Source organism: Anastrepha ludens, chromosome 5, assembly GCF_028408465.1.
Source record: "Anastrepha ludens isolate Willacy chromosome 5, idAnaLude1.1, whole genome shotgun sequence".
NCBI classification, from domain to species: domain Eukaryota; kingdom Metazoa; phylum Arthropoda; class Insecta; order Diptera; family Tephritidae; genus Anastrepha; species Anastrepha ludens.
In genome coordinates this window covers 16,364,433-16,389,966 of record NC_071501.1, presented here as the reverse complement: position 1 = coordinate 16,389,966, position 25,534 = coordinate 16,364,433, and the positions used below count along the sequence as shown (strand labels likewise).

The 25,534-nt window shown below is 37.2% G+C and overlaps 1 protein-coding gene across 1 annotated transcript in view; it reads right to left on the bottom strand.

The window, feature by feature from the left end:
• Positions 1-25,534, bottom strand: part of LOC128863611 (gamma-aminobutyric acid type B receptor subunit 1) — a 290,985-nt gene that overhangs the window by 246,082 nt on the left and 19,369 nt on the right. The window contains exon 3 of the mRNA XM_054102849.1: positions 16,073-16,243. Within this exon, the coding sequence (XP_053958824.1) occupies positions 16,073-16,243 (171 nt within the window). The remainder of the gene's footprint in view (positions 1-16,072; positions 16,244-25,534) is intronic.

The following is a 25,534-nucleotide window of genomic DNA, read 5'->3' as shown; positions in this document are numbered from 1 at the left end:
AAGACATTTTTAAGCTTAAACCCACCGCTGGAGCTATAAGTAACCATTATCGATCATAGTCAGCCGGAAGGTAATGACTAGAAGTGGCTACTGGTACACGAGAAAGTAATGAGATTTATTTTCACTGTGCTCAAACAAAGCTGCAATAAAAAAAGAGTTCTGTTTGATGGTGTCAAATGGCACAAGGGGGTCAAGGTAGTGGGATGCAGCAATAAGGCGTCCTTGGAGCTTCTTACAACTTGCATTCGCAGCCTTGGAGAACTATGGCAGGAGGCAAGTTAGATGTGGTCTTATTAAAGGATGTACAAAGAAGCCGTAGCAAATATCTTGACGATCATTTCTTTGAACACCTGGGAAATTTTAAAAAAGTCTCTCCTAAAAATATCTAAGTGGCTTAAGCAACTTAGTTATTGGATGGATATCAAATGCATGTATCACAATGGGCTTCAAATCCACCAATTGGCTGATCTTAGTCACGCAACCTGGCTAATCCAACCTAACCTGAACTACCCACTAAATTGCCGTTGCAACGATGTCAAAGCATTCGCCCGCCTACGACTAGGGCACAGAATCACCAGCCATTAATATGTTTTCAATGGTTAAAGTCGTATTTCCTGCCAACACTGTCAGTCATTGTATTTAACGGTCTGCCATCCAATCGATGACTGCCAACATTTTGACTCCAAAGAAAGTAGAAGAAAGATTCTTTCAATGGTTACTGACTCTATTCTCCTATACGCCGCCCCAGTATGGTCAGGAGGATGAACGAGACGTTCGCAAGAGGTGCTGCAAGCTGACAGACTTAGCGCGCTCAGAGTAGCATATGCGTACAGAACAGTATTTGATGATGCCATCTGCGTTGTAGCGAGTAAAGTTCCAATTGATATACGAGCAGAAGAATTTAAGCGACTGTATCACTCACGTGGGCACAAACCAACATCTGAAGACAAAATAACCGAGCGCGAACGTACTATAGTAAAGTGTCAAAATAGATGAGATCACTGCTCTAAATAGCGATGGACGTATAAGTTAATCCCCAGACTAGATGAATGGATAAGCAGAAAGCACGGCGAAACGGATTACTATCGAACCCAAATCCTCAGCGGGCATGGTTGCTTTCTTGCGTACCTTCACCGTTTTAAACTAGCAGATAATTCGACCTGTCCAGAGTGCCACAGCGAATATCAGAGTGCAGAACACGTGACTTTTCACTGCGCCAAATTTTATGAAGAGCGTTTCGAGCTCGCAAAAGTCCTCGGCGTCATCCCCATGCCAGAAAACCTTGTAATGCAAATGCTGAACTCGAAAGGGAAATGGGAAGCTGTAAAACAGTTTGCAGCAAGGGTATAAATAAAACTGCGAAACTTAGAATGGGTGCGCAAAGCAGAAGCAAAGCGAATGCGAGCGATTAGAACACCCAAGAGATGCCTAGAAGCGTCACCCAAAGAAGCCATTTTGAAACAGACCTCCTGTGGGGAGGCCAATCATAAAAAGTATCTTCCGCAACCAAATACCTTCTACAATGTTGGGGACTACTTTCTCAGAAAATACATCAAATAAATAAATAAAACTCACAAAATCTTAATTACAGATGAGTTCGTCTCCCACCGTACAGCGTCTTGAGGGTAGGAGTATCGTGTGCGTTGTGGAGATAATTGTAGGCGCGAGTGGATAGTCCACATCGATTAGTTCCCACTCACTCTCCGTAAGGGTATAGAGAGAGCGCACTTAGGCCCATTATGGTACCATTCAGTTGGACTCAAGTTCAAGCAACATAGAGATGCGATAATAAAAAATTATAAAAGGTAACTTGAAATTCATGATTTCAATTTAAATCTAAAAATACGCTTTATGAGATGTCATGTTTTGTCAGTTTTGTAGGATGACATGGAAACATGGATATGATATGATATGAATCGAGCAGAAACATTTGACATGTGGCTACTAAGAAAACTACTGAAAATTCCGTGGGCCCACCAATTCTCCAACTTTGAAGTACTTCGAAGAGTCAATAGCGAGAGGGACCTTCTAAGATGCAGCTTTCAACGCAGAAGAAAAACAGCCTATCTGGGTCATACTTTCAAATACCGAAATTATAAGTATAATCTCCTTTAACTTATAGTACAAGTAAAGATTGCAAATAAAGAAGAAGAACTTGAAATTAGTTACAAATTTTTCTACAACAAATCTCTTCATTTTAAGTGATCGATTAACACTTCTAAATGCGGACTTTTTCATATTCGTACATTTACTAGAAGCCTCAGTACTATTCATTTACAATCTTAGTTGAACTCTGCCTACAACATTCAGTAAAATAATTCCTTGGAAAGAAATCACAAGCAATCAGTGAGTTAACCCATACTGGGAGTTGGTCGAAACTTCTCATACATCCATGTAATAGATGCCATGCAATGGTTTGCCATAAATGAATGAACGAGCGAGCTCGAGGTGAGCAAATTGATTGTCAGGCGCATCATTAAGATAATAAGGTGTCAAAATCACTACATGCAGGCGGACAGAAAAGCGATTGGGTGAAGGTATTGCAAATAGTGGTAAGGAAAAAAAAACCGAAAATGAATCAAAGTGAATGCGCATAACAGAAATTTGGCGTGTGAAATAGAAATAGAAAAATATAAATAACAATAGAAAAGGGGATGAAAAAAAACACAGCTAAGTATATAAGCTAATATTGCCTTTAGCACGGCGCGCTGGTTTTCTATAGCTGGCTTCCCACTGCTGACGGAGAATGCCCTGCACGGATATTTACTCCAACTTTTTCCTTTTTTGCAAAGAAAGTCGGTATACTTCCTTACTAGCTGATATCTGCAAACAAATACTGGTATGTTTATGTATATGTATATGTATGTATGCCATTGGCTTGTAGGTGTGGTTGCGGGGCCATGCCAAAATCACAACTAATCAAAACCGAAAATCAGAAAAATTTGTTTAATAGCAGGTTGTGCAAATATAACCACAAAAGAGAAGCGAAAATTCGGTCAGTTCATTGAAGTGTTGCGCCACGTGCCATCCGCTTAACCTAACTTCGTAACGTGATTGACTTGAGAAGGTCGGCGCAGGTGAAGCGATGTATGTAAGTGATAATTTACGAATGCGCTGCATTTTATTTACTTACATGAATTTTATTGTTGTATTTACCTGCGTTTAATAGCCTTACAAATGTGTGCATGATAAGATAGTGAAGGTGGCTAGACTGTAGTGCAAAGAGAAGTGGCATTGTGAAAATTAAATACAAGGTGGCGCAAACTTAATCATACAATTTGGTTTAAAAAACAAAAAATATTTTGAATTATTGCAACAATAAATACACAGCAAATCTCAACTGCGCTGTGACTACAAGGTGGCGCTAAATTACTCATATTAATTAATTAGCTTTGTATATGAATAACTTTTTTACTAAAAAAAAAATTGTTTTTGATTGATGAAAATCTTTATTTTGTTATTTATGTGCTCTATTGCTTATCTGCATGTATATTGCAATTGTTTGGTTCAGAATAGTAAAAAATTATAGACGTACGAAGCCATTTGCAAAACTTATAAATCTCCCAATAGGGTGATTTATTTTGCGCCACCTTGTATAATACGTGGGATTCATACGACAAGTCGAAATATGAAATGTCTGAACCTAAATTGAGAAGTTTTTAGAAGTCTGATTTCACCGAGAATGTTTTCGATAGAAATATTAAAATATTAAATGCAAAAAAAAAATAATAAATGAGCATACCTGTGGGCAAAAAGTAGGGTGAATTTATTTGTCAAACTTCACGGGATAAAAATTTCGCTCTGGTTATTTTTTTCATGAGTTGGCAGCACTGTTAATAACATCTGGGCCAACTTTCATGTGAATGTCATTATCAGTAATATATTTACGTTTGTGTTTACCATTCGACCAAGAGTGCATTTTTCGATTTTTACAATGTCTCATTTGATTGAGCAGAGAAGTGCCATCAAATTTTGTTTGCGTAATGAAATTTCGGCTGCGAAAACGTTTAGCATGTTGCAGAAGGCATTTGGTGATTCGACCATGTCGCAGAAAAATGTTTATAAGTGGTACAAAGACTTCAAAGAGGGTCCAGAACGTGTTGATGACTTGGAGCTCACCGGACGACCATCGACGTCAACAGATGACCAACAGGTCAATAAAGTGAAGGAGTTAGTGCTCAAAAATCGTCGGTTGACTGTTAAAGACCTTACTGATATGATCGGGATGTCAGAAGGATCTGTGAAAACCATTTTGAAAGACCATTTGGGCCTACGAAAAGTCAAATCTCGTTTGGTACCGAAAACTCTCAATTTCTTGGAAAAAGTCGTCGCGTTGATGTGTGTGAAACAATTCTTTCAGACTATCATTACAAGCTCAAATGCATCATTACGGGAGATGAGACTTGCATTTATGCTTACGACCCTGAAACAACCGACCAATCAAGCGAATATCGTGCTAAAGGCGAGGCCAGACCGAAAAGAGCACGTCAAAGTCGTTCAAAAATAAAGATGACAGTTTTTTTAGATTTTCGTGGTGTGGTGCACTATGAATTCCTTCCACCTAGCCAAACTGTTAATAAGGAATATTACTTGAGCGTAATGCGTCGTTTACGTGAAGCAATTCGTCTAAAAAGACCAGAATTGAGGGCCAACAACTCTTGGTTTTTGCATCACGATAATGCACCGTCTCACACTGCACTCGTTCTTCGTGACCATTTCGCCAAAAATTCCACGCATATCGTTCCGCAACCACCGTATTCGCCTGATTTGGCTCCGTGTGACTTCTGGCTATTCCCAAAACTCAAGAGACCACTCCGGGGAACGCGTTTCGAGTCGATTGAGGAGATAAAAGCTTGGCTCGTTGGTATAAGTGTATTTCATGGAAAGGGGATTATTTTGAAGGGGATGAAATTGATTTACAAGAATAAATAAAGATTTTTTATTTTACAAGCAAATTCACCTTACTTTTTGCCCACAGTATATTTTAAACAAAATATTGGCGCTTAGATACCTAATTATTAGTGATTAGTTTATTTTTTAGTTATGATAGTTTCAAATAAACATTTATGTTTCAGTTATTTTTCGGGGTGGTAGATTCCCCAACCTAGATTACGATGGTTTCCACTCTTCATACGAATGTAGAGGGGATTTACCTGGTGATTACATACACAGCGTCGATCTGGGTAAATGTGAAAAAATCGCATATTAAAGAAACAAGAGCCACACATAGACTAAACGCGCTTAGAGTTGAGAGCGCTTATCGCACGGTTTCAGTCGATTTCGGATATGACTGCTATATATCGAGTAAATACCCTATAGATCGCTTGGTCGAAGACCTGTAGGGGTTGTATAATCCAGTGCGAGAAATACATATCGGTGTTTTTAAAGAAGAAGAGAGTCAGCGAGCCATTAGAGAGTGGTAGCAACGCGGGGACCATTCTAAAAATGGTTGTTGGACGCACAAACTGGTACTAGACATAGCGAAACGGTATCGAAGGAAGAAAGGGGAAGTTGACTTCTACATGGCTCAATTGCTGAACGGTCACGGAGGTTTCAAAGAGTATCTATACCGCTTTAATTTTAAAAATTACTTTTTTCGGCCGCTCTGCCCTGGTGAACCAGAGAGTGTAAGGCATGTGCTAATCCTGTGCCGGCGTTTCGACACCGGAAGGCTTTCGAGGGCTTTTGGTGAGCATTTCACAGCTCATGTTAAGAACGCAGCGCGATGGGCAATGGATCCAAAAGGCGAACCTACACGGCAAAGACCTTGATCTTCAGACTGATGAAAATGCTGAAGAGTCATTGCAAGACGAACACAGGGCAGATTCTCGTACTGACAGAGACTGAGACTGATTTGGGTTAACATACCCGATAATGGTATCCCGACGTCCTACATAATGGCATTGCGGGCAAGAGAAGGTTTTAGTTCGGGTTACAGTCCCACACTGACGGCCACAATGGCTTTCGACGCTTTCCTTCTGCTAACAAAAAACAAACAAAGAGGGTACTCACCTAGGCTTGTCGGCTATTACTATCACAGTGGCCACAGTGACAAGTTTATACCCAAGTTTCCTTCTGCTGAAACCATTTCATCTCAGAGTTTGCTTGAAGATAAAGAGATGCCCACAAATTGAATACAATTAAATGATTTCAAATCAGCTCATATCGTAGCTAGTTCATACGCGATGCAATTGCCAGTTGTGTCTCTGTGTCTGGACCACAGACAATGTTTGTGCTGCATCTATTAGCCCGCTCGTACCTTGTCCGAAGCATTACTAAATTTAACTATCGGAGTATATTGTGATTGATTGTGCCGTAACAGGTTGGTTCCTCACTAACAGAGAAGGCTCCTTTATAGCTACTAACTGAGCTTGAAAGAAGATGCAGAAGCCAGGTAGCCGTAAATTGAGATTCAACTGCAACAACTCTGAGTGGATGCCACCCGGAGTATTAAAAACCAGTACCTCATTCAGTTTTAGTTATAATAAATACAAGAATTTACAAACAAAAACTGAATATATAATTTAAACTAATGCATGAAGTGCGTCAATTAGTCTTTGCGATGGTTTTCATAAGGAAACAGTGATAGTGAAATTTTCTTGATGCTTATTAAACTACTGCCTTTCACGGCTCGGAGTAAAAAGACCTTTTATCTGGGTGTGGCGGGGGGTTGTCAATCATTGGCTTTATTAGGTATTTGACCGAAATCCTTCTTCTATTTGTGGTGCGCGTCTTGATGTTTTTCCACAAATTGAGGAACCTACAGGTTTTTAATGCGAAGCTTTTTCAAGGCAGAAATACACTCGGAGGTTTGTCATTGCATGCTGAGCGGTGACCGCTAAAGTTTTTCTATGATATGCTGTTTCAAGCCTGAAGATTCGATCCTACTGGCTTCCGAATGGTGGTCATGCACCAGCTCATACAGCTACAGCTGGGTTTGTTATAGTTATTATTATCTATAAATTATAAAATCTGATTAGTTAGGCTGTCTTTACAGTAACACTTCAACTTCCACAGTGCGCTTGTCCGCTTGTTATTTTCAGACATGGGTGGCGGTTTCTGGCTCTACTACATCAGTGGCTTTGATGATATTCAGCTTAGGATATTGCTTTTTCATTATCAAAATATTATACATTTTTGGCCACACCTCACACACCTCAGTTTTGTGAATCTGGTGGTGTAAGTAATTTAAGTAATTACTATTAATATTTTAGAGATTGTGAGACTTTTCGCTGTGGTTTTTTGACCATTTTTAGCAAGTTATACCTTCAATTACGTTTTTACTTAAGTGGGCAGATACCTGTAATTTCTCTATTTTCCTTGATTTTCATTAAAATTATTTAAAATGAAGAAGTCAATATATTTTTTTCAAAATTGACATACAGTTTATTTATACATTAAAATAATACAAACATTTTTTTTCATTTTAATCATTTAAAATGGCGGATGTGCACTCAATTCTTTCAGGAAGGTCGCAGCGGGGCTTCTCAATCGGTGGGCATTGAATACAAAAAACAATTTTTTTTTTATTTATTAATGTCATAATTTCTATATCAATTAAAAAAAATGAAAAAAAAGTTTGGGGAATAAAATGCTTCAAAAACAAGAAAAAGAAAAATTAATTTTGGGGCGAATTTTCCTACTATTTTTGCTTCGAAAAAATTATTTCGACGATCTATAATATAAGTAATACTTAAATTTACGTTGTAAAATTTTTTTGACATATTCTTAACTTAAAAAAACTTTTAGAGCTTTGTAAAAATAGCAAAGCCAATTTCAGTAGCACTGTATGTGTAACTTAAATAGTATGGTGGCTTATAAAGTGTCCTACTTGCAACACAAAAAATTAGAAAGCCTCACGAACACACTTCTCTTGGATCAACACAGCGTATGCGTAACATTAAATATTCCCTTATTATTTCTTGCTTATTAAATTTATTTTCTTTTAGGAAAAAACTTCATCTTCATTTGTACGAATTATATTTGTTCCTTGTCGAAAATTAACTCTTGGTATTTAAAATATTAATCATAATTCCCTATGTTCTTGATTAAGCAAATATACTCGTACTTGCCATACTTGAGCTTTCCACAAATAAAGTGCCATGAACTTTTACATTAATGCCGAGTGCAAATAAATAAAACAAAATTGCATTGCAAAGGTCAGCAGAGTGTAAGTTGAAATATGTGCACGCGGCACGTGCAACACTCCAATAAATGGCAATTTTGCGGTTGAAAAGCAGAAATAATTGACCTTAACTAGCAGGAAATGAATTAAATGAAGTAAATTATGGAATCGCTCGAAAATAGCGAAATTTAATATTAAAAGCAGTTATGTGGCAGATAGAAGGGGGTACACCTATGCGCATGTGCATACCTTTTCATAATTATAAATGTTTGGCATAGTTCTATTGTATATGCAGGTGGAAATTTGAGATATTCGTATGAAAATCGCCATGAAATTCAAATTTATTTGCATTGCTTTGTTTTGTTAATTAATGATTTAGTGAACCCATCTCGTTCATGGATTTCAACGGAAATTAAATTCTAAGCCAGCTTGATGGCTGAAATTTGTCAGATTCATGGAACTAATTAGTTTTCATTATTTTAAACACTCGATTGCAACTAAAATAATGACGAATTACTTATTTATGCAGTTGATTTGATAAACCTATTGAAGTGAAATAATCAATATGGCTGAGTGTTCATTAGATCGATTGATGTTGTTGTTGTTTTAATCTCATAACATATTCGCCATACAATGGACAATGTTGATGAAGCTTTTGAAATGCTCATTTTTGCCAAAAAATTTATTAGTTTTTTGGTTTAGTATTTTTAAACACAAAAAGCAAAAAAATAAAAAATTTTCTGAGATTTTTTATAGAGAAATATTGTAAAATGTAGAAAGAAGCTAATGCAGTTTGTAGTTTTGAATATACAGTAAACATTTAAAGCCAATTGGTGCAGGTTTGTTCGACTTATGAGCTGATGCAGTTTCGAGAAAAATGTGTCCAAAGTTTACTGGGAGGTATCCATTACACAGAAAAAAGTTGCGCCAAATATCAATATAAAAATATTTAATTTGTCTCTCTTCCTCCTTTGAAAGTGTCATTTCCAACTCAAATTTGTATAAGAACAAGTTTCTTAAAAAATGGTTTTTTTTTTAATTTCTGCAAAGGCTTCTACAATGGATGAAGGGCTCATTATGGGTATTTTAAATGAAAATATGTAACCACTAAAGGCTACTGAGCGCTTGCTCATGACAAATTTTTTATTATAAAATATTTAATAATTTTATCTGAATTTCTGCAGGCTGTTTCTCTCTGTTTTTTTAATTCTTCCGCCGATTGGTTGATTTACTAGTAGTTGACAAGACGAGTGTAGTTTAGTACCATAACTTGAAATATAAATAAAAAGATACAACAATAAAAGTATGATTGAAGTAGAGCGTGCAGAAACTCCACTCATCACTTCATATAAATCCAATAGAATTTTAAAAACCAAGTCATATCTGACAATAAACGAAGTCCAGTTGTGTTAGACTATCACAAGAAGGTTTGGGAACAAAAATATGTCTTCTGCTTGACGCGATGATGAGCAGATGTAGACAAGATGATCCCTCATTCTTCTACATGTGGCGATTTGCAGCTTCGATAAATATATTGTAGCTGGCCTACTGCTGTGGATATGCAGTCACCGACTTTTTTCTTGTAACTTCCATCTGCTTGCTGCGTAATAGTCCTATTCAAGGGCGACGACTCCAGTACTAACTCAGATTAGTGTCGTTCGAAACTTTCCCGTAAACGCAACCAAACAAAAATGAGTGAGAAAGCGTTTTGAGGCGGTATTTTTATGCACATATTTGAAAGAGCCCAAATTATCTGCAAAACTAATTAAAAAATCAAAAAAATTTTTTGTGATGTGGAATCAGCGGTATAGAGTGTATAAAATGTTGATGACTTCTCCAAGCGCGGCTTAAAGCGAGTGACAAAAAAAAAGAGGTTGTCTGTAAAGTCGGTTACTGACGATAGTTTAACGTGACAACGTCATAAGAAAATATTGATGGAATGGTTGCAATTTTCAAAACAAAATTTTAATTTTATTTGTTTGATAGATATTTTGTATGGATATAGAGGAGGAGGTAAATGGAATTGCAATGGAATAGGTCAAGTTACATTTACACAAACGTGAAAAATTACGAAGCATTTATCAAATTCATGAAAGATATGTTCAATTTCGATTGTGCATCAGACGTTAATAAGTCAACAACACTAAGAGGCACCATCATCGATTTGCCTTTTTCAAGACACTTTACACTCGAAACACTTTCATTTCCTACTTTTTCTATCATCGTCCTATTCTCAACAGAGAAATGGTTCATTACCATGCACACAGGAAGAAGACCTATGCAAATACAAGTATGTGAATTTATATACAAATGCGCATATACATACATATATATGCTCACTTACGTAGGACAGAGCCAGATGTCGAACGTTGCCGAACGCGGGGACCGATTGTGCTCTTTGTCGTTCGTTCCGCGCTCTCGCTTGCAGTTCAAGCACATTAGCTTACATTTGCTTGCGTACGGAATAGATTCGTATATTTGATATGTCCATATGATTTGTATGCATCTTTACATATAGATTTGTTCTTTTTGAAAATTGCGCGAAATTGTATATGTATATGCATGTTTATATACATATATTAATAGGACTATGAATAAGTTCGTGCGGTTTTTTTTCGAAATTTGAAACTTTATTGACGTAAAATGGTTACAAATTTAATATTCAAAATATTGTCCATCGCTTACTACTACTTTTTCCCATCTTTCTGGCAATTCACGGATTCCCTTTGTGAAAAATTCGGTCGGTTTTGCCGCAATCCACGAATCGATCCATTTTTTGACTTCATCGTAATTACGGAAGTGCTGGTCAGCCAGGCCATGTTGCATCGATCGGAAGAGATAGTAATCGGATGGCGCAAGGTCTGGACTATACGGCGGGTGGGGTAGGACATCCCATTTGAGCGTTTCTAAGTATGTTTTGACCACTTGTGCAACATGTGGCCGAGCATTGTCATGTTGCAAAATAACTTTGTCGTGTCTATCGGCGTATTGCGGCCGTTTTTCTCGCAGTGCTCGGCTCAAACGCATCAATTGTCGTCGGTAGACATCCCCCGTAATCGTTTCATTCGGTTTCAGTAGCTCATAATACACAACACCCAGCTGGTCCCGCCAGATACACAGCATAACCTTCAGGCCATGAATATTCTGCGCCGACGTCGATGTTGAAGCATGGCCAGGGTATTCATACGTTGCCCGACGTTTTGGATTGTCGTAATGGACCCACTTTTCATCGCCAGTCACAATTCGATGCAAAAAACCCTTTCTTTTGTGCCGTTGAAGCAGTTGTTCGCATGCCATAAAACGGCGTTCAACGTCTCTTGGCTTCAATTCATACGGCACCCAATGGCCTACCTTTCGGATCATTCCCATGGCTTTTAAACGTTTGGAAATGGTTGATTGATCAACTCCCAAAGTTTTTGCAACCTCTTCTTGCGTTTGAGCCGGATCTTGATCGAGCAATTCCTCCAATTCGGTATCCATGAACTTTGGCGGCGCACCCTCGCGTTCTTCGTCTTCCAAGCCAAAATCACCACTTTTAAAGCGTGCAAACCACTTCTGGCACGTTCGCTCAGATAGAGCATGCTCACCATAAACTTCCACCAAGATACGATGACTTTCGGCTGCTTTTTTCTTCATATTAAAATAATGAAGAAGAATTCCCCGCAAAAACACATTATTTGGCACGAAATTCGACATTTTCAAGTGTGGTAAAAATATTGTTGTTTACGCTTCAAATAAAAAACTTATACTGACGTTTGTGCCTTACGACAGTAGCTCTCCAATGAATGTTTGGAAATGTGGATCGATGGAATAATAATCAAGTTACGCCATCTGTTGTAAAACCGCACGAACTTATTCATAGTCCTATTAGTATACAACATATCTTATAAGGTATATGGTAAATATTACCATACATTTTTTCCTTCATATATAATAAAAAAATTAATAATAATAACATTAAGACAACAGGTATTATTAACAAACTCGGTTTTATTTTAAATTCTTCAGTTAAATCAAATTAATAATAATCAATAAGAAGGCATATGCAAACACAAATACGTGAATTTATATATGTACATATGCGCATATACATACATATAATATATATGCACACTTAAGTAGGAGAGAGCAAGATGTCGAACGTTGCCGTTCGTTTGCTTTGCTCGTTCCGCGCTTTCGCTTGCAGTTCATTCAAGGTAACGGCAATGAGCAAGGTAACGATAAATGAGCAAGGTAACGACAAATGCGCAAGGTAACGACAAATGAGCAAGGTAACACTAATAGGAAGGTAACGCTAATGAGTAAGGTAACACTAATGAGCAAGGTAACGACAAATGAGCAAGGTAACGATACATTTTTTCGTGCGTGCAGCCGGCTAAATCGAATTATAAGACGTTATCACGTCAAAAAAGCAAGATAAAGTGATCGTCCAACTTTTTAAGCGGGACCCTTCTTTGAGACTACACCAAGCATGATCAGTTCTTGCTGAAAAGGGTGAGTATCAACACCATCGAACGTCGACTGAAGGAAGCGAACATATCCTACCATCCCACACCATCAAAACCACTGCTCTCAGAAAAATTCATTGAGAAACAACAACACAAGCAAATGGCGTCACAGTATTGGACTGGCCTTCCCAGTTCCCAGACGCCAACCCCATTGAAAACGCATCTTGCCGGAAGGCCAGTCCATGATTTAAAACAACTCGTGCGTGAAGTTTGCAAAATCTAGCCCTCTTTGTCGACGAGCTACGCAGAAAAGCTGGTTCGAAGCATGAAGAAGATGCTCGGCTATACTCGACAACGCTGAAGACTGCACGTCTTATTGAGTAATTGTGACTCGTAATTTTGTACATACTTTTATGTAAAAAAAAATTTAAATTTATATCTTTTATACTTCACGAATAATCGCGGTTCCTTTTTTTTGACACAGACTGTATAAATTAACTCGTAATTTTGTACATACTTTTATGTAAAAAAAAATTTAAATTTATATCTTTTATACTTCACGAATAATCGCGGTTCCTTTTTTTTGACACAGACTGTATAAATTAACTGCATTATTTTTCACCCTCCGTTGAACACCTTTTTTAAAACCTTACGTTGGACACCCGGGTCTGGCCTTTTTCGTTCTGTTCGATGATACTTTTTAAAAGGTTATAGCCACAAATCAATAGAAATTAAATTTTAGGAAGCTACCTGGAAGCTTCAGTCATTAGCTGTAATAGAAATACTTTATATTCACATCCAAAATCGAAAAAGCCAATCTGGCCAGACTCTGGTGACCAACGGAGACTTAATACCTGTAATAGCTAGAGTTTTTTCACTTTCACTCAGTTTCAACTAAATGCAAATTTTCATTCATACTCGTAGCCAATGTTGAGAGATGCAACTCTTAATGAAACTCAGAGGCGCAATTATTTCTAAGCCTATGCGTTTACGGTTAGCCAATCGACCATTTCCTTTCTTACAATGGCTAGACGTCTTACTGCACTAAAATTTAGCTATGCTGCTTAGAACTATCAGAACTTCCCTAAAATATAGCTATGTTAGTTCCTGGTGCTTTTGAGGCTAGCAGAATTTTACAAGCGCTTTGAAACAAAAAGCTGAAAGTCGCTCGAAATTTGGTAATGCATAGTCCCCTGCTGAATGGACTTTTCCTCCCATCGGACTTCTCCTCCTATTGCACTTCTCCTTATTGTTTTTGCTTGCTACTTTTTCTTCACAAAATAAAAAAGGGGGGAAAAAACAAAAATGTAACAAAAAAAAAAAAATTAATAAAACTATTAATTTAATCCTATCCATAAAATTTTATATTTAAGAAACATCACATCATTACTGGCTCTAGCCGCCTTGGTAGGATGATAACTAACTAAGCTAGATAAATTCGATTAAACGGAGTAAAATGATACAATTTATTTCGACAATGTTGCAGGCGATAAATATATAACTAAAAACTAGTCCCGAACTAATAGGACTATGAATAAGTTCGTTTCGGTTTTACAACAGATGGCGTAACTTGATTATTATTCCATCGATCCACATTTCCAAACATTCATTGGAGAGCTACTGTCGTAAGGCACAAACGTCAGTATAAGTTTTTTATTTGAAGCGTAAACAACAATATTTTTACCACACTTGAAAATGTCGAATTTCGTGCCAAATAATGTGTTTTTGCGGGGAATTCTTCTTCATTATTTTAATATGAAGAAAAAAGCAGCCGAAAGTCATCGTATCTTGGTGGAAGTTTATGGTGAGCATGCTCTATCTGAGCGAACGTGCCAGAAGTGGTTTGCACGCTTTAAAAGTGGTGATTTTGGCTTGGAAGACGAAGAACGCGAGGGTGCGCCGCCAAAGTTCATGGATACCGAATTGGAGGAATTGCTCGATCAAGATCCGGCTCAAACGCAAGAAGAGGTTGCAAAAACTTTGGGAGTTGATCAATCAACCATTTCCAAACGTTTAAAAGCCATGGGAATGATCCGAAAGGTAGGCCATTGGGTGCCGTATGAATTGAAGCCAAGAGACGTTGAACGCCGTTTTATGGCATGCGAACAACTGCTTCAACGGCACAAAAGAAAGGGTTTTTTGCATCGAATTGTGACTGGCGATGAAAAGTGGGTCCATTACGACAATCCAAAACGTCGGGCAACGTATGGATACCCTGGCCATGCTTCAACATCGACGTCGGCGCAGAATATTCATGGCCTGAAGGTTATGCTGTGTATCTGGTGGGACCAGCTGGGTGTTGTGTATTATGAGCTACTGAAACCGAATGAAACGATTACGGGGGATGTCTACCGACGACAATTGATGCGTTTGAGCCGAGCACTGCGAGAAAAACGGCCGCAATACGCCGATAGACACGACAAAGTTATTTTGCAACATGACAATGCTCGGCCACATGTTGCACAAGTGGTCAAAACATACTTAGAAACGCTCAAATGGGATGTCCTACCCCACCCGCTGTATAGTCCAGACCTTGCGCCATCCGATTACTATCTCTTCCGATCGATGCAACATGGCCTGGCTGACCAGCACTTCCGTAATTACGATGAAGTCAAAAAATGGATCGATTCGTGGATTGCGGCAAAACCGACCGAATTTTTCACAAAGGGAATCCGTGAATTGCCAGAAAGATGGGAAAAAGTAGTAGTAAGCGATGGACAATATTTTGAATATTAAATTTGTAACCATTTTACGTCAATAAAGTTTCAAATTTCGAAAAAAAACCGCACGAACTTATTCATAGTCCTATTAGTTTAAACCCAACTAGTTTACGACTAGTTACTTTTAGACCAATTAGTAAACCATTTGCCAAACTAAATGAAAAGTGAGTGTAACTTCATAGAACTTCAAACAAATTTTTTTTTAAAGAGATTATGATAATACGCTAAAATATTGGGGTACTTAAAGTGGACATATATTGCATTTTTGTATTTCATTTATTATTTCGGTCGTTTTACGTATTTTCTAAAAAACTTCCAAAAAAAAAACTAGAAATTTTAGATGTTTGGTTACTCTGCAGTAAATAAAAATTCGCATTTTTTTCACTGCATACTCACTTGCCGACACTCATATTTCTAATCTAGTATATTAAATAATCACGTAGCGCATTAGATAATTTTATATATGAAACACGCTTTCAACAAATCTCTTGCACTCACAGATTCATAATTAAACACTTTTTCATATGTGTAAGTAGTTACTTCTGTGCGCATTTAAATAATTACAGCATCCGCTTTTTTGCCACTTTCCCCAACTCACTTACTTATTTATTCATTTTGTGGCTTGCACTGCAATCACCTTTAACATTTAAAGTAGTTACTGCACTAACACAGACCAAGTAGCTTGCATAAAAAAAGCACACACTTACACTTTCTCTCCTATGTACATGTACACACATAAATGTGCTATCTGCCGTTATGACATCCATTTCACTACTTACCGATATGAAGACCTCCTCGGCCTGCTGCAGTATGGCCACACGTGACCAACCGAATTTTTTCATTAATTTTATACGTGTCGGATTGTGTACGGTAGCGGAGGGATGTGTACGAAATAGCGTTGGGAAGCGACTGCGATCCGAAAGCGCCGGACTCGAGGCACCGTAGCAAAGCTAAAATGGAGAGAGAAAAGTGAATAAAGCGCAAAAACAAACAAAAGTGAATAAGTGAAAAGTGCAACTTGGTTAATAGGTATGAGAAAATGTAGAAAAAAGTAGTAAGAAAAGTTGAATTTTTGTCCGAAAAAGAAAGAAAGAAATTAATAAAATCCTCACGAAATTCCATTGCATATGTGGTGATAATGTGCATTAGTATGTGCTGCTGTATGGTTTTTCTGTATTTGCGGTTGTCATTAATGACTTTTGCAGTTTCATACTCGTACTCTTTGCTTTAGCTGCTGAGCTTTGTGGCTGTCCTTTGCACTTACGTGGTGCACGCCTTTTGCTAGTAGTCGTTGGTTTTGTGGCCAAAGTGCTACTATAAGATTTTCAAGTAATTAATTTCGTTAGATGGCAGTGGTTTGCAGGTGTATACCTTGTCGGGAAAATATGTGCATTAAGTTTAGGTCAGATGTTTGGAAATAAATGTTTGGTGGTTTGTTTGTAAAAGTGATTGATTTTATTAAGAATTTGTTAGAGGAAGAGTTTGGTTTACGACGCCGCTTGTCTTGGCGTTAAGTTATAAATTGGGTAAAAGAAAGTGCTTCCAAACCAACTAGTTGTTTTTCGAACAGTTGGTAGTTAACCCTTTTTGACTCTCCGTTGGGCATCCGGGTCTGGTCAAACTGATTTTTTCGACTTTGGATGTGAATATAACATATTTATTTTATAGCTAACGATTTGAGCTTCCAGGTAAAATTTAGTTTTCTATCGATTTATGGATACAACCTTTCAAAAAGAACCCTCGAACAGGACGAAAAAAGGCCAGAGCCGGGTGCCCAAACGAAGGTTTTAATAAAAGTTGTCTAATTTAATCCTAACCTTAAAAGTGATATATGTCACAACCAAGAAGGTTTCGCTACTTCTTCTTTTAGCCTGGCCATATAAAGAGCGTTAGTTGACTTCAAAAATAAATCGAAAACGCCACAAATTATTTCATAACATACGACTATTTGCTCTCGGACCAGTTGATAAATCACATTTTTTTCTTAAATTAATTCATGAAAAATCTTCACTAATTTGGGAAAATATCTAATTTTTAAAACTTTATATTGGGGTCGCGCGAAATTAATTTTATTTTCGCCTGTTTGCGTAATTAAAAAATATCACCGCACACGTCCCATTAATTCTAAACTCAACTTAGAGTTTATGTTTGAAAATAAATCGAATTATTGCGTCTATGCTTTTAAACTAATAAAAATTAGTTATTTTACCATAGTGGATAAGTGTTGTTTTTGTACTGAAACCATTTTTTTTTCAAGTCGATTTTTTAAGACGGCGATGGGGCTACCGGAAGCATCAGTTACTATGATTAAACCGCACGAAATACTTTCAAACTAGTCCGTAAAAAACTACTTTGAGACTAGTTATTTTTGGAGCAGTTTATAATTTCTTTTTTCAAATATAACCCTAACCCTAAAAGTTTATGATTATAAAGAAAAGCAGATTTACATTTATTCCAAATGATTCTAGGCCACTCTCCAGTATGAGGGCTAACTAATCGGAATGAATTTGTGATAATATTATAATAACTATAATTAATTGATAATTATATATTTTAACTAAATTATAAGTTTTATTGCGGCAAAGTTATATTTCTAAAATGCTGCATATTTTGGCAACTAATTATAAATTGGTTAACTAAACGCGCTCCAGACTAGTCTGTAACTAACTAGTTTGCGACTAGTTAACTATGGCTTTTTAACTATAACTTTTTTGTAGTCCTAAAAGTTGATATTTAGAAAATATAAACATAATTTGCATGCATGCTCACTAGCTTGAGTCCCTTTGTAACTCCAAGCAGCTTTAATTAGACTAAATGAAAAAAATTCCATTTGTATGAAGTTTCAAAAAAAGTTTAGATCACAGAAGTGAGCTATAAGTGTAAGAGAAGTCAAGAATCCCAGACTCTTACAAGGCTGTGAGTTCCTAAATTTGATGCTTTCTTCGTAGTTGCGCCACTCAATCAGTGTGAAAAATGTTTATACAGTAAACTCCCTTAGCCTAAGATGTGTTCGACCGCAAATATGCGAATATCCAATTTGCTTACAGTCAACTTGGCCTGAAGTTGACATATTAAAATACGGATGACTAGTTCAGAAAAAATCCAACTACAATGTTTTCCTGATATCAAAAATTTGCTGTTAAAGTTTTTAGCGGCCAAAATTTGCTCAGGGTCTGAGGTAGGAAGCTTTAGGATGAGGAACCGAATGCAAATTAAAAAGGGAATAAATCAGACTAAGCTGCTGAAAAAGAGTTCTTTAAAAATACAGGAGTTTTTATTGGAAGAAGGGTGAAACAAAAATATTTATACAATTTAAACACTACTCTTTGGCCCCATGTTTCACACTTGAACTCTAGAAATTTATGATGATATGATGAAAAACTACAAATAACTTAGTTCAAGAATATACGACATTGACTCTAAAGTCGTCAGAAGGCGAACTAAATGTGATTTGAATTTCTTTTCCAACATTTAAATACCCAGAGAGTTAACAAATTACATAGAGTGAATTAAGGGGTTAGAGGTAGTCAGAATTTAAAAAAAATTGGATATTTTTTTGCATTTTCTTAAAGTATAACTGAAGTATTTGAAGTGAATCCGACAAATACTTCTTGAGTTATTTAGCAATTAACAAAGGGCGATCGGGCGCTCGGGCGCTCCGGAATCGATAGCAACACATTAAATGTTTTTTGAACTAGCGATCACTGTAAATTAAAAACCGTTTCAGAGATTTCAATATAAGTTTTATTTGAAAAACATTAAAAAACTCGTGCCCAATCAAAGGATTTTTTTTTCAAAAATTTCAATTTTTTTTAACAGTTAATTGTCGGTTTTTTTCTCGAAAATCTGAAAAATATTTCCTAAGGCCGCCTTTTGTGAATTTTGAAACAAAAAAAATCTTCGATCAGGCACAAGATTATCTATTAATAACACTAATTTCTCTTGTCCGATTGCTTTTAGATGAATCTCCATGGACGTGTGATTATCACCGCAAGGGACTTTATGTAAAACAGGCTGCACACAAACAGCGATAACTTTTACAGATAGTAATTGTTTTTTTTTTGAAATTTTGCTAAAGTCATGTCGAAACATGGTGTAACAATGCTGGGTTTTTAGTTTTGTTAAATAAAGCAAATGACTAGCAAACAAAAATTAATAAAAATCATAATTAAATTAAATTACAAAAAGAACAGTTTTGGTGGTTATATCTAAAACATTTGGCATATTAACTTCTATCCCATCTTCATTAAAAATCAATTTTCTATACTTTAAGCCCCAATAAAGAACTTAACTACACTTTCCCATCCCATTTCCCCATTTAATACGTCAATCATTTCTCTTGTTTCTAAAAAGTATTTTACCAAATATTTATGTATATCTGATTCTTTTGAATATTGGACTCTTTCCCAGAAATTTCGTTATATTTTCTGTTTCAGTCAGATTACACAAAGTGCAGCTGAGATGTTTATGTCCGCCAAGTTATATTAGATCACATCTTGCTTTAAAAACCTAAGAAATAATTATTCATGATTGAGAAGAGCCTCCTCGAAAGACTAATTTTCTGGCTGGGCGGATAGCGATTGCCGATTGTGTTATCTTCGTTCATCAAGTGAGAGCGTTGCAAGTGGCTACCAAACCAAAAATCGCACATCTTGGTAAAAGTTCTTAAAACCCGAGAAACACGAATCAAATCCAAGTTTTCATGAATAGAAGCAAATGTATAATAGAAATTACTGACTACTAATCAACTATAGTATTTGATAGGATTTTCGTTTACTCTAATTAGGAATCTGAAATCCAGCATATTTACTGAAACTACTTGAGTTTTGTTATTTGGGAGCCTGTGGGCCACTTTATAGGAATTTTAGAACTAATATGAGTTAAAATATTTTTTTCGGATGAATTTTCTTAGGATGAAGGCCACTGCTGCTTTAGTTTAGTCTTAGATGGAGCTAATAATTTGAAATTCTAGGTTACTACAGGGTTGCCAATATTCGACGGACCCATCTGGCAACCCTGTATCTTCTGACGGAGACGTCAGATCGCTTAATGACATGCCGCGTTGGAAGCGTCAGTCGAAGCAGATTTTTACCATGGAACAGTACACGCCACGGGAGCGCTCCCAAATTGTTGAAATTTACATTCAACAAAAGAAGTCAATTGTGAAAACTCAACGTGCGTATAAAAATTAAATAATGTGAGTGAATGGCGCCTTCTAAGAACACCATTAAACGTTTGTACGAAAGGTTTTTGACTGGTGATGCTCTTTCTAATCCAAAGAGGCCAAATCAAAACCGACCAAGACGTCACCAAGGACATTCCAAAATCGCCGTTCTCAGCAGTTGGGCATTGCTTGGACCACTTTCCAACGAATTATCCGCATTGATTTGCATTTATTCCCGTATAAGATTCAATTGACGCAAAGATTGTTGCCTGCGGACAAGCCTCGTCGATTGGAATGGGCCCAATGAGTCATCAAAATCCGTCGAATATGGGCAACCATGTACGAGGGGTGCCTTTTATATTTCGGGATTTGGCTACCCTGGTGTTGCAATCTGGCAATTGACAGCTGTACCGCAAAGTTTGACATTTTTTGGCTTTTACGTACTCAGAACGTTTTGAAATACCAGCGCTATTTGTGTTGTTAACAGTAACTTAAAAGATTCATCTCGGTCCAAAAATGGAATTAAATCGTGAACATCTTCGTCCGATTATTTTTTACAACTTTCGACGTGGATTAACTCAGCAACATTGCTTGGATGAACTTAATTAATTTTTTGGCGATGAAGCTCCATCAAGGACCAGTGTTTATCGATGGTATGGTGAATTCAATCGTGGTCGTAGTTCACTCCAAGACGAATTTCGTGAAGGTCGTCCAAAATCAGTTGTTGCTCCGAAAACCATTGATGCTGTGCGCGAACTGATAGTGCAAGATCGTCATGTGACCTATCGTGAGATTGAGACAATCTTAGGCGTTAGTGGGACTAGCATACATTCAATATTGCATAAACATTTGACTGTCAAAAAAATTTGTTCGCGTTGAATCCCACACAATTTGTCAATCGCTCAAAAACAGGCTCGTCTCGATTGGTCGAAGGAAATGCTCAAAAAATACGATCGCGTGGCTTCGAAACACGTCTATGACATCGTGACAGGTGATGAATCATGGATTTACGCGTATGAGCCCGAAAGTAAACAGCAGCCGACTGTATGGGTGTTTCAAGATGAGCCAAATCCCACAAAAGTTGTTCGCGCACGAAGCACTTCCAAGCAAATGGTCGCCTGTTTTTTCGGAAAAACTGGACATGTCGCAAACGTACCACTAGAACAACGCAGAACAGTAAATTCTGAGTGGTACACAACCGTTTGTTTGCCAGTTGTCTTCCAAGAAATTAGGAAAACCAAGCGCCAAAGACGGATCACTCTTCACCAGGACAATGCGAGCTCTCACACATCGGCTGTATTTTTGAGCACCCAAAACATCGAATTAATGGGTCATCCGCCGTATAGTCCTGACGTGGCACCGAATGACTTCTTTTTATTCCCGTACGTAAAAAACAAACTGGGAGGTCAACGTTTTTCGACACCTCAAGAAGCGGTTGCGGCATTCAGAATGCATGTTTTGGAGGTACCTCATTCAGAGTGGCAAAAGTGCTTCGACAATTGGTTCAAACGCATGCAAAAGTCTAAAGATCTTCATGGAGAATATTTTGAAAAACAATAAAGTGATTTTCGATGATTAAAATTTGTTTTTGCTCTCTAATCCCGAAATATAAAAGGCACCCCTCGTATATAATAAAAAAAAATATTTTTTAGGAACTTTTGTGTTTGCCGTTACATACTTTTCTTTATCTAATGCTACTCAGTTTCCACTTGCCGATAAATTCGCCAAACACTATCTAAGAGTCAAATAAAAGTCTTTGCACGTATCAGAAAGGAATTTGAGTAACAAAAACAGTAAGGATGTTTCACAATCTCTAACAAAAACTTTTTCAATTATACTCAAAAATCGTATTTTTTGCATTTCTAAGCCAGAGTATCTCGCAGCTGGTATCAAAGGCCTTCAGATCTAGCCTGGTTCTTATCTAAAAATTTGTGTTTAGCCTGTGACATGAGCTATAATATTTTTGTTTACCCAATGCATTTGGGACGGACCTCATATTTATTTTTTTTTTCTAACTTTACTTTATTTCAATATTTACCTCAGCCTTGGCTAAACTCAGACTTTTACCTCTTTTGCTTGGTTTGCTTCTTTTGCAGTGCTGGGTAATGTCAGCTATTAAATTTTTAGCACGTGTTTACTCACCGCAACCCATGCTAATCTGCAGTAGTACGCGTACAGCTTAGCATTATCCAACAAACAAACCACAAAAAAAAACAAAAAAATGCCAAAAATTAAATTAAATTGTGATCCCGAAAAAATAATTATAAAATTCAATTACGTCTGCGCTGCAATTAAATATGGTTTTGCCATCTGGTGAGCGTTCATTCTATTTTATTCGTATTCTATTGCTTCTAACGTTTACACTTGCGGACTAATTAAGGCTAATTGAGGTGCATATATACGAGCATTACCCTTGGGGCCGGTGTTGTCATCAACTAAATGGAGCGTACCTTAAAGTAGGTTAATGCTAATGAGAGTAAATACATTTTTTAAATTAATGGCGTACATAAATGCGTGGAAGATGGAAGAAGTTCCATGAGTCTCAAAATGTGATGATGCTAAGAATTCACGCAAAATTAACAATTCAAAGGCATATTCTGAAAATAATATACTATGTACCTCAGAAGGAGAAAACCGACATACTCCATGATCAAAAGGTAAAGTGAAGAAGAAGTTGAGGCTGTACAAGTACATACATAAATACTATGTACCGTAGTAATCAAATAAATGCAGATCAATTCCAGTAACAACGGCTTGTGAATTCTGACATTGAATTTATCTGTGATTTCCACTGCTCCCGAAAATTTCATAATTTAAGAATGCTGGGAGTAGGTATCAGACACCTGATTGCCCTTTTCGTTCCAGTAAGAAATCTGTATCTGAAGTTCTTTGTACTCAAGCATTTTGCCACTTTAACCTTTCTACGTATATGTGAGCCAATAGTCTGAGCAAAATTGGTTAGAAATTTCCATCAGCGTAACTTGTAAATTAGTGTGTTTTTTCCTGAAGGACAACTAGTTTGTAGAAGTACAATTAATGAGATTCAAACAAGTATCTAAGCTGGAATTCGTTACCAAGCAATTCGGGTGCTATGGCTCTGTGCGAGACGATATGGAGCGAGAAACAGATTGGGGTTTTCAGTGACAGTCAGGCTGCACTGAGGCCCCTGGAGAACGCGAAGCAAACCTCGAAGATTGTTCAAGAATGTAAAAAGAAGCTTAATTCTGTCGCAAGACAAAACAGGCTTGTACTTAAATGGGTTCCAGGACACTCCCGTGTTCAAGGAAACGAAATTGCCAATGAATTGGCCAACCGTGTATCAGCGGTTTTCCTACAAGGACCAGAGCCAATAATGGGAATCAGTTACGCAGGAATCATTTATTGGATCAGCGATTATGTATGAAATTTACATAAAGAGCGATGGTCCGGTCTAGAACGCTGCTGAACTGCAAAGTGTTTTGTGACAAATCCGAATAGAAAACTGTCAAAGTTTCTATTAAAACTTGGAAGGAAAGACGTTCGGTTGATGGTCCGTATCATTACAGGACACAATCGATGGGGTCAGCATATGATCACCATTGGAATCATTGAGGACCCAAAGTGCCTGTCGTGCTTGAAGGAGGGGAATAGCACTGAGCATTTTCGCTGCGAGTGTCTTGCCTTTGCTAGAGCACGGCTATGACACGGGTTCCGATGTTGTGAGAATGAGTAATATTCGTTCTCTAAAACTGGAGGATATTTACAGATTTGCCAAAGAATCTGGAAAATTCTATCTCTGTCTCTATTCTTTCCTATCTCTTTCTCTGATACTTTTCTCCTTCCCTCCTTGACTATCTACCCTCTTTCCAGAGCTTTAAATACAATGGGCTTTTTAGCCTGAGCTCTGAAAAACGTAGCGCCTGGAGTGCTTAGTATGGAGTTACAGCTTTCGAGTTTATTAAGAACACAGCACAAAAATTTGTTGGAGTCAGATATTAATCAGCTTACGAAAAAAATATTTGAATGGAAGGCATTTCGTGTTAACCAGAAAACGCTTTGCTTATTTTAGAATGAGATGAAATATATTTTGAAAAGAAGTTCAAAATGTAAACTGAAAGGATATGCTGAGTTTTTGTTGTAGCTATTCGTTCGAGTGTTACTGAGAATACAAAATAATCCGCAAATTATTAGATTTTTGCCAGTTCAAAGGGTCTCAGTGATATTTCTTGATGTCTCTATTAGAAACTTTTTCCTAATGCAATGTCAGCAAGAATTTAAATTTATTAGCTCAGCAGCTTAGCATGTTTTTTGACAACTTACATACATATATACACACAATACTTTGACCTTTAATCTCCCTTACAGCATCTAAGTATGGTATATCTCTGCTACAATAAACTCAGCTGCTTAAGCGCCATCACATCAACGACAAATCTAAACTGTCAACCGGGAATTGACCAGAAGCACCGAAGCGCAGAGCACATAGCGTTTCATTCATTGTTACGTTGAATAACAAGGCAACCGACGAAAAGCGCAAGGAAACAGCCAAATAGCAAAATAAGTTAAGAAAGCAGCAAATAAAGGAAATCTCACATACACAAACACACATTTACATGCACATAAATACCAGTGCAATAGTCAGTATGCAATACGGTGCTTTCTTATTCACTGCACATACGTATATAATAAATTGTTATTGTTGTTCGTAGTGTGCAATGACACTACAATTGCCCCATCACCGCCTGACCGTCTGACCATTTGTGTGCTCTCGAGCATAGCGTAGCTGTAGATTGCAATGGTGTTGCAGACAGCTGTGTGTCAGTGGAAATGTTTGCAACGCATCATCAACATTTGTCGACAACAATAAGCATTTGCACTGTTGCACACACACACATTCAAACACCGTAAGTAGTTGTTCGATTTTGTTGTATAAAAAAAAATTGCAAACACTTTTTACAAATGTGCACAAATACTCGCAGTACAAAGCAAATTGTTAGTAGCGAGCGAATGAATTGCGAAAATTTACGAAAAAAGCAGGTACAAGTGATTACGTAGTGTGTGTGCGCATTTTCTTTCAATCTATCGTTCTACTGGAAGC